The 15,049-nt window shown below is 46.1% G+C and overlaps 1 protein-coding gene across 1 annotated transcript in view; it reads right to left on the bottom strand.

Annotated features, from left to right (window-relative positions):
• Positions 1-2,740: 2,740 nt before the first annotated feature.
• Positions 2,741-15,049, bottom strand: part of Pcnx1 (pecanex 1) — a 134,174-nt gene continuing 121,865 nt past the window's right edge. Inside the window, 7 exon segments of the mRNA XM_032908069.1 lie at positions 2,741-7,544; positions 7,681-7,821; positions 8,211-8,653; positions 9,966-10,171; positions 11,795-11,994; positions 11,997-12,071; positions 13,071-13,301. Coding sequence (XP_032763960.1) covers positions 7,404-7,544; positions 7,681-7,821; positions 8,211-8,653; positions 9,966-10,171; positions 11,795-11,994; positions 11,997-12,071; positions 13,071-13,301 — 1,437 coding nt within the window. The 3' untranslated portion in view covers positions 2,741-7,403.

Genomic DNA, 15,049 nt, shown 5'->3' with positions numbered 1-15,049 from the left:
GTCCTCAGCTTCCCCTGGCCTTTGTGGGAAGCCATACTTACAAAGGCACATGGTATCTATGTGAAGAATCAGAGAACGGAGGAAAAGTCTCCTGTATCCTGGGATGCTGCACCTAGAATTTGCCAACTCAGTACACACACTTCTCTCCTTGTCACCAACTTCTAGCAACGTGGCTTAATATCTACTTACGTACTGTTTCCTGTTGTTCTCACATCCTGAGTAATCCTGAGGGCACAAAACATAACGGAGGGCCTGGGATATATAAAGCTCAGCAGTATTACACGTTTAGAATGTTCATGGTCCTGGGAATAATCCCTATACAGATAGCATACTGGAAACACTGCATGCAAACACCACACCATTTTACATCAGGGACCTGAGCATCCAAGGATCTGGTTCTAGAATGCTCTCTTGGTTGTTACCAATAGACGAAGTACCAAAACTGAGGCTTCAAGGCTTGGTATACCGTTTTAATACTCAGTCTTGGTGTCAAGTTTTATGATTGCAGGGCCTACACTGACATTTTCCAGGGAAAGAATCTCAATGGGGCAAGTGTTAAGCAGGTCCAGGAGCTGGGGAGTAATGACCAGGGCAGGACTAGCTGTGGGTAGGGACTTACCCAGGGTCCATTTGCCCTTTCTTGATTGCTGTTTTCACGCTTGACCCTGCTTCTGAAGAGGCATCCCAAGTGTACTGTTCTCTGCATGCACAACCCACCTTCTTTCCAATGTGGGCTGTCATCTCCTGGCAGCCTGTCAGGAACGCAGCAGAGCCATTTCATTGGCTGAGATCTAGGGGTTCTCATTTCCTCTGGGACAGAAGGGAAGGCTGCCCTGAGCACACTGCTGTCACAGGTAAGGTAGGAAACGTCCCTACCTGGCTCTTTACAATGGCCCACATCTAGCTCTCTAGTCCTGTGTAGTGCTGTGTGGCTTCGCTGATGAAGAGCAGGGCCTGGCAAGTGGGCATAAGTCCTTGCCTCCTCTCAGAGGAAGATGCTTCATTTGAGGAGAAACAAGGGTATTTCCTGACGGAAAACTATGAGCTCCAAAGCCTACAAGCAGCTTCACCATACCACAGGACTGCCTTGTCTTTCTAGTCACAGGCCCATTGAGTCGAGTCTTGACTCTTGATTTAGTTTTGAGTTCCTGTAGTCAAGACCCTTTAATGTCCACAGACTGTGTCCAGCACTGGAGCTGAACATGAGAAAATGGTAGGTGTTCCTTGGGCAATATAGTTGTCAGCCCTTCCAGAACTCATTCTCTTGAGTAGACGTCTCTAGCCTCTGGCCACAGATGTTGTAGCTGAAGGTTTAATTCTGAAGAGGCATGGGCCTGCTGGGCTTCCGTGGGATTGGTGGGAACATGTACTACAAGCTTGGTCAACGTTGTCCTCTGCTCAGTGCCTTCCTCCGGCCCTCACAGGGTGAAGGTCAGCGTAGCAGAGACAGATGCCAGAAGGAAGAGGGCAAGTACTCTCACCTAAAGCAGTGTCAGTGCCATCCTGGTGCTGACTTTATCTGATAAAAACCTGTTTTTAAGATGAGCCCAGAGATCTGGTGTATTCTCATATGGGTCAGTAACTTACGCATCAACACAATGTACTCTGAAACAAAGGGAACTGAGCCCAACTTTCCCTTTTAGCACCACTAGTTCACTGGACACCTAACCAGCACAAGTCTGATCATTAGCGACCTGATAAGACACTACAAAGTAATCCACAGTCTTCTTGCATCTAATTGTCTGGTGCTGGCGAAACAGTCAGGAAGCCACACTCAGGTGACCCTGAAAGGGCTCACCTTACCTACCTTAGGGGAAGGTGCTCCCACATAGTTACAGCAAGTAAAGCACCTTTGGATCACTGGGATCACAAATCCTAAGTAAACTGCAGTGTAAAGAGTAAGGTCTCACGGGATCCAAGTTGACAGCCCTTGGAATTAACCCCAAGATGAATGTGACCTTTGAGAGAGCCCTTTCCTTCCTTTCCTGTTTGCTTAACTGGCATGGCTCCTGTCACTACAAATCTGTGCTGTGCTTTATGATGGAACACTGTGACCTGGGAGAGAGAGAACAAGTTGTTGGGGACTCTGATGCAGAAAATAATCTGCCTCCCAGATTACTACCAGGTAAAATGATATAGGATGTGCCTAGTGACATAGTCCAGAGCATGCAAATTCTTTCCATGCACGCTTACGTCTTGAGGGATGTGTGAAGACTGGTTGGTGAGGGTGCAGCCCCGGTGCAGTAACTGGGGTTTCTTCCTTCCTCTGCACTGTAACTTAGTGTAACTGAATACGTACATACGTCTAGCATCCGACAGCTCTACCATTAACACACTATATAACTCAGAGAGCAGAAATACTTTTGTGCAAGAGGTGCTGCTAGAGTACACTTCTATCTGGTGTAAGCCACACACCATGATTACAGGCATAGAACAATGACTTCAGAATCGAGAGTTAAGAATATGCCACACAGGGCTGGAGAGATGGCCCAGCGGTTAAGAGCACCCGACTTCTCTTCCAGAGGTCATGAGTTCAATTCCCAGCAACCACATGGTGGCTCACAACCATCTGTAAAGAGAGCCGATGCCCTCTTCTGGTGTATCTGAAGACAGCTGCAGTGTACTTATATATAATGATAAATAAATAAATCTTTAAAAAAAAAAAGAATATGCCACATACAACTAACACACTGTATCCTCTTTAAAAATTTTGACCACCCCCCAAAAAAAGACAGAAGGCAAAATGAAAAAATTTATTTCCTGTTTTTATCCACAGTCAATACTGTATTTTTTTCTGATCAATATATGTCAAAAGACTTCTCAGCTTTTATTTTCCATTTTAAACAACTATAGTATTTACAAGCTGTTTACAGTGACGCTCACACACACACTCACAGACACGCGCATGGACACATACCCTTATCTCTGGTGTATACTGGATGCTGGTAAAGGCAATGACCTTTCAGAGCCCATGAGGAGAAAAGGGAAAGCCGCTCTCCTTCCACAGGCACAGTCGCCCACAACCATTTCTAACACTGCTTCTTCCTTTCCCCCATGCAGAGCTCCATGCCAGGCTTGTAGAGGGCTAACATCATCCATGTTGACAATTTACTCATCTACAGTTTTAAGAAAGCATAGGCAAAAAGAGCCTTCTCATTCCTGTCATTTTGGCTGCAGACTCAAGCTTAGGAAGTAATTTTGTTCAGTAACAAGCACACCAAACCCCAGAGTCACCTGGAGCAGTCATGACATCCTCTACTGTGCAGGTGACAGATTCATCCTCACCGCCTGTCAGAGGACCTCCCCCCCTTCCCCTCACTGGCTCCAGAGGATCACAAACTGTCAGGCACAGAGCTGAAGCCAGGAAAAAGGAACGGCTATAATAGGTATGAGTGTGGCACAGAAGCTGTGTGTAACCCTGCCTGACTTCACTTCCCGGACCTCGATGCTGAGCCCACAAATGGGCACATCGGGATGTTCAGCTCAGAGATGGACTTCAGCCCCAACTCAGAAAGAACACCTTTCTAGGCAAGAAAGAGAAATTCTCACCAGACAGTTCTGGACAGATGACTCTATCACAAAAGAGAGACATCTGCATTGAAGCACATTAGATCCTTCCAGACCTGTTTGATAAGCAATTCCTTTCTGATTACAGCCTGTAAATAGGTGACAACTTCCTAATGTGGCTGCCTGGGTGGTGCCTAACAACTAGATGGCTTGAAAAGAGAAACCAAGAAAACAGCTGGTCTTCAAATACTTAGAATAAAAAGCCTGTGTATAAAATTCTTATCACCTAAATACACTGCGGTATCTAATATCCCTCCTTTGCCCCATCAGAAAGGCTCACTATCCATCTAAGCCTGAAACACAAAGTTCAAGGCCAGCAACAGGCTACACCCACCACTTAAAGCTTTAACTGACGGTCTCCATTCATCTTGGAGTTCAGAAAATGCCTCTGGGAGAGACGGATCATCTCACGTGGAAAGTTCAGTGGGTCTGTGTCCAAAGTAACTTTATGTAGCTATTAAAAAAGAGATGAGAAAGAATACTAAGGACTTTAAAGGCAAAAATGCAGAAATAAATTTGCTTATACTAATAGAAAAGCACTTTAAATATGAAAGCAACTGATACACTGGACAACAGTTCACACTGCAGTAGTGTACACACAACTTCAAAGAATTCAAAGAATTTTTTTCAAGTCATATATTTAGAACAAAGGCTGACTGAAATTTACCTAAAGAGATGGATGATTTTAGACACTGGGCAAACACTAAAGACCCAGTTTTTGATGAGTGATGCAAGACAGACTCATCAGGTAAGTCTGGGCTGAGGCAGGAGGATGCTGGTGGGAAACTGTACAGTGTAAAGCGGCAGGTGGCTCTTGCTCAAATGTGAGGCTGTGTTTTATATTTTGAGAGGAGAGAGAGAAATAAAATAAACCAATCCAGAAAGTTCTTAGTGAGAGCTATGGTTTGCTCTGTAAGAATCTGCATGCACTGCTTGACATTCAGTACCAGAGTCATTTTTTATGTGCCTTTCAAGAGAGAAATATATTGTCCCTTATCTTCTGGTTCACGGTCCTTAACTATTATCAATATACTTGAAAAAAAATTCAAAACCCCTGCAATCTGGCTTCTCCGCTGCTGATGGAGCTCTTCCCTGAGTGCCTAAAGAGCAATTACTGTTTCTCTGTAAAGCCTCTGCCCGCCCCACCTCTACCCTCCCAGCTCCCATGGCACCACTGTGTGCTAATCCACATTTGTGGAGAAAGTGAAGCGCGTTGCGTGGACATGGTGCACGGGCCCAGGGTTCACCAACAGCTTTTAGTTTAGGGCTACAGACAGGCTGCTTTGTTGTTGCTTCTTGGTTGCCGAAGACAAGGCCCCTGCCGCACTGTCCTCCTACAATGGGGCAAGATAAAGGGGAAAACCAAAGAACAGACCTCGATCAGGCAGCGGCGTCCAAGGAGCCACAGAGCGGTTCTAAATTACCTGCAAAACTATGGAACTCTTAAGTTCCCGTAGTTATGGACTAAAGCATGTCGGAATTCTGCATTTTAGTGAAAAAGCTAAGCAGAAAACCCAAAACACTGGGTACTTGAAGAAAAACAAATGATGATAAACTTAATCTTAAAACACAAATCTTTAATTATCATTATCTTTCCTGCTGTAATTAGAAAAGTAGTACTTTCTTTTTTGAAGGTTATTGGTTTTAGACTAAAAAACTAAAAACAAGACTTCTCTTAGGGTTCCTAACTCAAAATTTAATAAAGTTATATGGTAACAAACAATAACTTGTTTCAAGGAAAGTGTCCAACTCTCCCAGTTAGGACTCACTGTACATGTTCCATACAGAGCTCTGTCTGACATATGGAACCTTCCTTTCAGCGCATATAACATCTAACGATTATTAGGGAGATCAGGCATGAACAGAACTCTGACCCTTTGACCAAGTCATCTACAGTTTATCTTCTGATTCTTTCTCTGGTGAAATGGATTATTTTCCATCTTAGATGGCAAACCCTCTCTTTCGCCGCCTGGGAACGGCCATGGCAAGAGCAGACTCATTTTGAGCAGGGAACAAGCAAGCAGCAGGGAGCACAAGTCCTTTGGGAAGGTTAAACACAGCCAGACCCCAGAACACACCGGCCAGCAGAGATTTGCCCAAGTAAGAGGCTGGGACAGAGTAACTGTAGTGGGAAAATACACTTTACAGTGGTCAATTTACAAAGAGAAAGTGCCCCTTTTTGTAAAGATTCAGCAAGTCTTTTGACAAATATTTTTAAAGGATAAAGTCTGCAAAGTTAGAAGTCTATGGAAACGTCAATACAAGGCACATTGGGTTCTGAACACCGACTTTAAAGTAACAGAAGGAACTACAAACAGGGCTTGAAGCCATCCTGTCAGAGGTCCTCTAGCCTGCTGTTAGTGCTCCTTGTTCCTGCAGTGCTGTACACCCGACGCCTGTATCCTCGTCAGCTCTCTCCTCTCACCTCAGAGGATACGACATTAGGGTGGCCTAATACAGAAGCCACACGTTGGAATGGTCATAACTGGACAGGGTAATCATGGGACATCAGAATGAACTGACCTACTGCCTTCTACTGTCTGTCCGCAGGGAGACAGACGGCTGCCCCAGGTGCTCAGAAGAGGTGGGCCATTTTCTTTGGAATTTAAAACAAATTAAAAAATGCTTAAAGTTGCAAATGAACCCTAAACTGCAGTTTGTACGCAGCCACACTGTAAATCCAAGGTACATATTTCCTGAATACATGCTCTTTTAAAAAACCAATATAATTTATGGGACAACATATGAATTAAGTCATTTTCACAGTCATAAATATTTTAAAGACAGGTATACACTATACATTACAGAAAATAAATTCAAGTAATGGAGAAAGAGCGGGAAGGAGCAGAGAGCAGAGAGCTGCTATTGATGGCAGATCAAGAACTGACCACATAGACAATTTTGTTTGAAAACATTTTACTTGTGAAACTGAACTTCATGTGAGTAATGTCAAGAGCTAGGAACTCTTTAAATAAGAGGCAACTGATCCTTTCTTCAATTCCTGGGCCTTTGTCTTCGTCTTAAAAAGCAAAAGTATGTTCCAGAAGTAACCCTGACAGGACCTGCCACGCTGGACATGTGTGGCACACGGGCGATCCCTCGCCAGGTGGATGCACTGATCCCCAGCTCTGGGAAAGGCGAGGGATGAAGCTGCCAGTGTCTCCAGCGCCCAGCGCGCTAACAGAAAAGGAGCAGCGGTTTGCTGGCTGCGTCAGGAAAGGGAGGGGCTTGTCCTGAAGGCAATTTAAATAATGGTATTTTATTTTTATATATAAATAAACGTTCTGAGAAACCTCAGATTTAGTGCATTGCTGTAAAAAATTAGTGCAGTTTTTTTCATTAAAGTTTTTAGTGTTCAAGGACTAAGATAAACCTACGTCTGTCTGTCCATCCTCTTTCTCACTGTACATTAAACTTTACACTGTTACATGTCGAACCCAACGCTTCCACATGGGTCTGTTTGCAAAGATCATGGTCAGTGGATTTCATTTTCTACAACAAAAACCATGGCAACTGTTTTTGGCAAAGAAATTAGAAAAATATGAGCTTAGAGTTAGAGACGAGAGTCCGCGGGTCAAAGCATGGATGCATGGAGAGCCTTCCATCCGGAGGCTCCCACAGCTCTGCCTTTCATGCAGCTAACTTAAAAAAATACTTCAGCTTTGAGGATGACGACCGTGACAGGAGTCAGGGTGGAGAGGAGCTTAACCAAGCCACTGGTCAAGCCTTTGCTGAGAAGGGCAGGCGGTCGGTCCCCGTAGGTGGATCTTCGGCAACCGTGCTTTCTCTCCCGGGGCTGAGAAGCCAGGAGAGGAGCCCAGGTGTGCAGCACGCGCTCACACTTCTGCCCCCAGCTCTAGAACCCCGGTTTCAATTACAGTCACGTATTTATCATCGATCTGGACAAGAAGCACTGTCTTGTCGATGTGGGACCTTGTACTTGGGTCTCTGCTGCAAGGCACCCATCGGTGAACCACCTATTATCTCAGAAGAAAACACACAGTTAGACCTTGACTGCCCTCACCCCAAGCCCGTGCAGCTCTGCTAACCACTCAGGCAGAGAGACACAGACCAGCTAAAACGTACGTGAGTCTGATGACCGGGAGAACTTACATGGCCTTCCATGCCCTCCTGAGGACTCCAGTCTTTCCAGCTGTTTCTCCCAGCTTTTAACCGAATTCCTTCATCAGGCCACTGTAGCTCTTTCCTTTTTGACACGTTGATCCCTTCCAGAATCTGACTGAGATCCACAATCTAAACAGATACATGAGGATCATTTCCAACTCATTTCCCTTTGTCAATGAAAAATATAAGGCTAAAACAAAACAAAATTTCTCTCATAGGACTCTCTTTTTCTGCATTGCAAGCTCTCCCCGCTTACTGTGAAATTTAAAGAAAATCTATACGGCCCTGAGTCAATTCCCTTTGGACGCCGTCCTGTGATGACTCTGTATCAGCACCAAGTAGGAAACAAGGCCTCCTGCCACGAAAGCTGCTGCCTCGGTTCTCAGGTTGGCAGAAACGAACTTCCCTACATCTCAAAGCGCTCTACTCCCCCACCTAAATGAGTCAACCTTACACAGGAGTCCCCATTCAACAAGACTGACATACAAACAAAAGGCGAAGGCCCCTGGCCTGCTCACCTGGACCCTGTAAACCACTTCCCCCTTTCTGGCATGTGAAATGGTGGCAGGACTCGAGGTGTTGCCTGGCTGGGCCTCAGTGGCACCGCTCTGACCGCCCTCTGCCCCCAGGAAGGCCACGAGGGTGTGATGCTTGCAGGCCGGGATGCTTTGGCTGGAGCTGCTGGAGGAGGGCAGGCCATGCTGCACACAGCCCATGCCACCCTGGCTGGCAGCTTCCATCTGGTTTACCATGGAGAGGCGGGACTGGATGGATGACGGCAAGTTTCGAAGTGATATCTGGCTGGTAGAGGATCGCCGGCATGGCACAAACCCCGTGGTGGACATGCGGAGGGACGAATGCCGGCTGCCGTAGCAGTAGGAAGATTGGCTGGCCATGGAGGCGCGTGCCGGTGATTGTCTGACCAGACTGGACTGCACCGAGTGGGCACTGTGGCTAGTGCCTGGCAGGAAGCAATAACAGCTCTCATCAACTGAGACAAGCTCCGCCTGGCCTTCATGCTTGTGAAAACTGTCTTCCCTAAGCTATCACTCCATAAACTTAGAGAACTTAGCATTAACTCTTTTTTTTTTCCTTTTTTCTTTTTTTCGGAGCTAGGGACCGAACCCAGGGCCTTGCGCTTGCTAGGCAAGCACTCTACCACTGAGCTAAATCCCCAACCCCTTAGCATTAACTCTTAAGTTACCAAAAAGAAATAAATACTTAAGATTTTCTTGTAAGATTTACATAAAACTATATGTATATATTTCCTAAAGTTTTTAAAATTCAAATTCTAGGTGGCTCACACATCTGTAACCCCAGTTCCAGGGGATGGACTCCCTCTTCTGACCTCCGCAGGCACTACATACATGAGCTGCCCAACACAAGATGCAGGCAAACACTCATACGCATACAATGAAAATAATAAACTCTTTCAGAAAGAAACACTGAGTGATGTCCCATGCAGTGGAACCTAAGAGTTAAGCTCAGAGGACAAGAGTAGAATGACAGCTGGCTGGGTGGGACGGGTTGGGGGTCGGGGGTCACACTGAGGTGCACTGCAGCAGGATGGCTACAGTGACTACAAGGTTTGTGGAAACTGCTGAGCAGACAGGAAATATTCTGCACACACACACACACACACACACACACACACACACACACACACACAGAGAGAGAGGGGGGGGGAGACACAGAGACAGAGAGACAGAGAGAAAAAGACAGACAGAGAGAGAGAGAGAGGGAGGACAATGACAAAGCTCCCAGGTGGAAGGGCTGGCTGCTGAGTACCCATTTGAGAGAAACTTGTTGCCTTTAAAAATTCCTAGTGTGAGGTGTCAAGAGACTTACAAGGTCTGTCCCAGGGAGTCCATTTTTAAAGGGAGTAGCCAAAGAGAGTAGTAAGTGACTGACAGTCTCGTGTAAACAGAAGAGTTAAGACAGAAGAATCGAATATCATTTGCTTACAAATGTAATAGAAATCTGGGTTTTGGGTTTTTATTCTGGGTCGTCCTGGCTATCCTGGCACTCGCTATATGGTTCAGGCTGGCTTCACTCTCAGAGCTGCCTGCCTCTGTCTCCTGCGTGCTGACATTAAAGGTGTGCACACAAACATGCGCCAGACCTATACACACGCATCACTGACTGAAACAAACACCGGTATAATTAACTACCACGCTCCTTTACGTGCCTGCACGCACACGCACACACTCATACACTGGCTTCCTCCCGACAGCTAAAGGGCCAACATAACACAGAATCCAGTCTCCAGTCACCTAGTGTTGGAGGATATGATGTGGTGGGCGGGTGGAGTCCGGATCCTGCTCCCTGCCCCGGGTGTCCCGTGCTTCCTTGGGGCACACTGTTGTGGGGATCACTGGCAGTGGTGGCACTGTTAGCAGGACAGGAAGTTCCACCTCCAGTGTCAGAATCTTCAATATTGCCACCACTGTTACAGCCGGCTCCACAGCCTTTCCTTAGCCTGCAGAAAAATTGTAAAGCAGAAAGCCTTAGCCCACCATCACGTTGAAATCGGTCCTCTACTCTTCCGAGTCGTCAATGTCTACCTTGCAAAGCCTTCCTGGTATAACCAGTTATCAGGAAACACGTCTGTTTCCCAAGAACAGCTTGGGAAGCAAATCCCCACCCTACTCACTGCTTCAAGTCCTTCTGTCCGTTCTATAGCTCCATCTCCCTGTCCAGCCACCACAATGGAGAGCTGTGCAGAACACAGTTTGGACCCCAGGTGCAGTCAGGAATCTCTGTTTGGCTGGGAGCTGGTGGCTCACACTTTAATCCCAGCACTGAGGAGGCAGAGGCATTTGTTTTGCTGAGTTCCAGGCTTGCCTGACCCACAGTGAGTTCCAGGACAGCCAGCCAGAGCTACACAGAGAGACCCTGTCTCAAAACCTAAAAACAAATAAGCAAACAAACACTTCCTGCTCCCCCCCCCAAAAAACAAAAAACAAAAAACAAAAGAACACCTTTGTTATATGAGACAGGCCCTCATTCTGTAGCCTAGAGTGGTCAAGAATTCGGTATGTATTTCAGCAATCCTCCTGCCTCCGCCTCCTGAATGCTGGGATTACAGGTGTGAACTACCATACTGAGCACTGACAGCAGAGTTCTTGCCAGTGTCTGCGGAGCAAGCCGAGACCCGATTTGTGAACGGCACTGCTGTACCTGTTGCTAGACAGCTGCCTCTGCCTTCTCTCCTGGTTTAGGTTTTGCTGTTTTTAAATCCAGGAAGACAAAGGGCTTCCCTGACAGTTGCCACTGGATACCCTGCCCCAAGAATGCCCTGGTTCACTGGCGAACCATTACCAAGCCTATATGCTATTTCTCCCTGGGATGAAACTCAAGTTTCTGAAAATGAAATCTCTCTGAACGTTACTCTGGCCTGGCTTACGTTCCATTAGAGGGTAAAGCAGCCTGATTCTTTAAGCACTGACTAGTCCTCAGAACGTTTAAAGACACCATTAAGAATCTGTGGCTTTAGTTCATAGCCCCATTTCTTTATGCTTTGATGAGTAAGAAACTGAGAATCGGTTTATAATACTCCGTAACTTCTCCTTACTGTCCGCCACACTCTAATGCAGCTCTACCCTCGTCAGGCTTCTCAGACGAAGGGCAGGGGAGATGCAGCATGGGTACTTAACGCACTCCAGACTGGCCTCTGGGGGATGGCTGGACTGCTGCAATGGCAACAAAGACTCTTAGTGGCACAACCAGATGTGTGGATGCTCCCTGCTGCTGGAAAGGAACGCAAGGGCAGAGGAAGTAATCCACATGCAAGGTGTCCAATGTTTTTTCTCTCGGAAGAAGTAAGATGCTGCAGCAGAGTGAGGAAATTCAACATGGGGAGAGGAGCAAAGGGAGTGTTAATTCTGCTGATGTCGCCACAGATACATCAGATTCACCACGGTCAGCCAAGGCCAGTTAGCTTTATCTTAGCTTCTGGAGATGAAGAGCTGGTTTCTAGCCTCTGGTGTTCAGGCAGAGCAAGTGTACACTGTACTCCAGCATCTCCATTTTCTCTCCAGGCTTTCTAGGTGAGCTGACAAGGCCCAGGACACACTACTACTGAACAATACAACCCCATTACCTGTGCCAGGTGGATACTATGAAGTCCCGGATGTTTCCCAAGCTGATTGGTCCCCCAAGAATTTCTTTGAGCTGGTCATGGCTGTCAGAATAAGACGTGGTAAGGGGCGACACGAAGATGGGGTAGCCAATAGGCTGATCACAAGATGAGTTTATCATGTTCCGCAGTGCCTGCTTGGCATTCTGGATGCTGCCTCTCTCTCTGGGTTCTGGTTTCAGAGAAAAACAAGCTCCTGCTGCTGCCCTGCCCAGAGGCCTCGGACACACTCCTTATTCACCTGGGGGGTGGGCAAAGGCCCAGGAAGAAGAGTGTAGAGACAGTGACAGTGTGGTGACAACTGAAAGGCTGTGAATGCAAGGCCCCCTTTGAAAGGAGTTAACCCAAGGCCCTCATGGAGAGCCAACTGGTAAATACTAAGCACCTACAGTTTGCCTTCTCTCGCTCCACCGTCTACAAATACTAAGTAACACGTAGTCCCTTTTCTTTCGTCAAACCAGTGAGCTAGGCAGCTCTGATGGAAAGGACAGGCAGCGCAAGTTTCATGTTGAGAGGATGTCTGATATTATGGGGTTGATTAAATGATTCGAGCAAGACAGGCAGCTGACGAGATTGCTCAGCAGGAAAGGTCATCTTCACCAAAAGCCAAGCCTGGCAGCCTGAGCAGGACCCCTGGGACCCACATTGTGTGGAAGGCAAGCAGCAATCTGAAAGCTGTTCCTGACTTCCACGTAAACGCTGCACATGGCGTATAAACACACATGCATAGATACACACTCACGATAAGTGTTTAAAGACAAAAGTGAATCATTATAAACTATAAATTTCAAAAACTAAACTTTCTAAACCCCTGAAACATTTTCACACACATATGCACACATATGTGAACACGAATGAGTCAGAGTGAGGGAGGATCTAAGGAACACGCCAGTTACAGTTAGCGTTGAGTCACAATGAAGAACACGCTCTGTTATTCTCCTTTAAGTGAGGAGAGTGAGCACCTCAGAAGCAACAGAATGCTGGCTTCGAGAGGAGCACTGTCCGGACTGCATGTGTAATAGACAGAAGGCCACCAACACTGAAGTAAGCTAAACAAAGGCGTTATAGCATCTAAGAAAACCACGTGCGGAGGGAGGGAACTAGTGCAAAGTAAGCAAGCGTTCGTGAACCACGAAAGCACAGCCTGCTCGGTCTCAACAGACGGTGGCCGTTACACGTTCCAGCTGGACTAAGATGCTAGCCTCATGTCTACGTCACCGTCGTGTGACCCGAGACTCACCTTAATGACCCTGAAGCTCAGGTAGCGTCGGTTGAGCATGATGATCTTGTACTCATTGGTGCCATCGTCCATGACATGCCGCAGAGCCAGCAAGGAGGGAGAGTTGGCAAGGACTGCGCTCCGCCATGCAGGGTCCCCTTCGTGGGCTATCACGAGGTTCTTCTCATGAGACACGATGGCTTCATAGAGTACAGTGGGGTCGTCATACTCATCTGGGGATGTGAAATGATCCTAGACAGAGAAATGCAAGAGGGCTTTTTGTTTTTGGAAAAAAGGAAAATAACTTCTAGGATGATAAGCAAAAATTCTTACACAGGGTTTGATTTCCTACTATGCATATGAATGCTACTGTGGATATGAGCATTGCTGTTCTACTAATTAGGTTAGGGTGGACTTGCTACTGCTCTGTGTGCTGCTGAGCTCTTTAACAAACTCCTTCCCTAAAGCTGGATAACTAAGAATCATTTTGAAGTTTTATATATTGTCTTTTTATCTCTTTAAAAGTTGTTTTTAATTTTTATTCATACATGTTTAAAATGTATTATTGTGTGTGCAAGATCATAGAAAGTACTGATCATAGCATGAGTCTGTGGAGTTATTTCACTGTATATAGGTTCCAGGGACTGAACTCATGTCTCCAGGTTTGTGCAGCAAATGCCTTTACCCCCTGAGCTGCTGAGCTGACTCCCACATACACTGTCACAATGTTAAGGAAGAGTAATAAAAGGTCTTCGTATTGTGTTTTTCTAAGCTAAGTATATTTTTCATAAAGCAACACATCTGTAGTAGTGGCAATATTCCACTTATCCTGCCCTCGCCCCTCCTCCAGATATGACTGACTGTACATGGCTCAGATACCCAGCCCCATTCTGAAGAGCCTCTTTGTCTCAATAACCACTCAGCTGTATGTTGGACAGTAGATGTTTACTGTCAGCAAGACTGAGACAGGAAGCACGGATAAAACAAAGAGTCTATGTATCCCTCCAAGACCTCCAAGTTAACAGTGTAAGACAGATACCAAAGTCGCCATGGCTCAGACCTGAATGTCAGCAGCAGCTAGTTACTCAGGAGACCAAGTACTTGGGAAGCACAGCTGGGGAAGTAGCCAGTCTAGCATTAGAGATCTAGATTATGGGTAATTCCTTAGTAACTGTGCAGAACTTAATAAAACTTCATAGGTTGAGTCTCATTCATTTGAAGCTGGGATAAACATAATTTGTATTAATTTACAAACAAGACTCCCTGTCTGTGTCTGTCTGTCTGTCTCTCTCTGAGGGAGTATACAAGGCTCAAAGTCAGTCCCTTAGTATAGTATCCCCCACTGCAACTGACCTGCCACTGTCTTTTCTTTTAAATATTGAATTTTGTCTCAAAACTCTAAAGCGACTCTGAACAAGGACAATTATACTTGACCCCAAAAGAGTGTTTTTCCTATGATCTTCAAAACAGTAATCCATATTTAAATAACTCATCCCTTGCTGATAATGGTCCCAAAGAACGAGGATTTTACCTCACTTGAGGAACACGTCACATTGTATGTGGGGGACGGTATTCTATGCCAGGACATAACCACAATGTCTTTTTCCCACGGTCGAGAGCTTTGGAAACATTTGTCATTTCTCTGAGCCTGCCCTGCTACAGTGAGGCACTGGGCAAATGAGAAGAAGGCAGCAGTTTGCTGCCCTCCTGAGGAGTCACACAGCGCTTGCAGCTGTCCCATGCTCACTGCAATCACTTATCTCAAGCAAGCATTTCAGGATAGAGACCTTCCTTTTCAGTCTACTGTTGACACGTAGGTCATAAATATTAAAGAATATTAATATTAAAACTCATTACTGATGTTGCTGAGGAACAGGTTCAAGTTTCTGGGCTTTAATGCTTTACTACGGCTCTTCCCTGGTTCAGATGAGAGCCTTTACAAAGGTCCCCAAAACACAACATGGACTCAATGGCAAAGTATGAGCAAACTCCCAAAATGA

The sequence above is a fragment of the Rattus rattus genome, chromosome 7 (genome assembly GCF_011064425.1).
Source record: "Rattus rattus isolate New Zealand chromosome 7, Rrattus_CSIRO_v1, whole genome shotgun sequence".
Lineage (NCBI taxonomy): Eukaryota > Metazoa > Chordata > Mammalia > Rodentia > Muridae > Rattus > Rattus rattus.
This window is presented reverse-complemented; position numbering and strand designations above follow the sequence as displayed.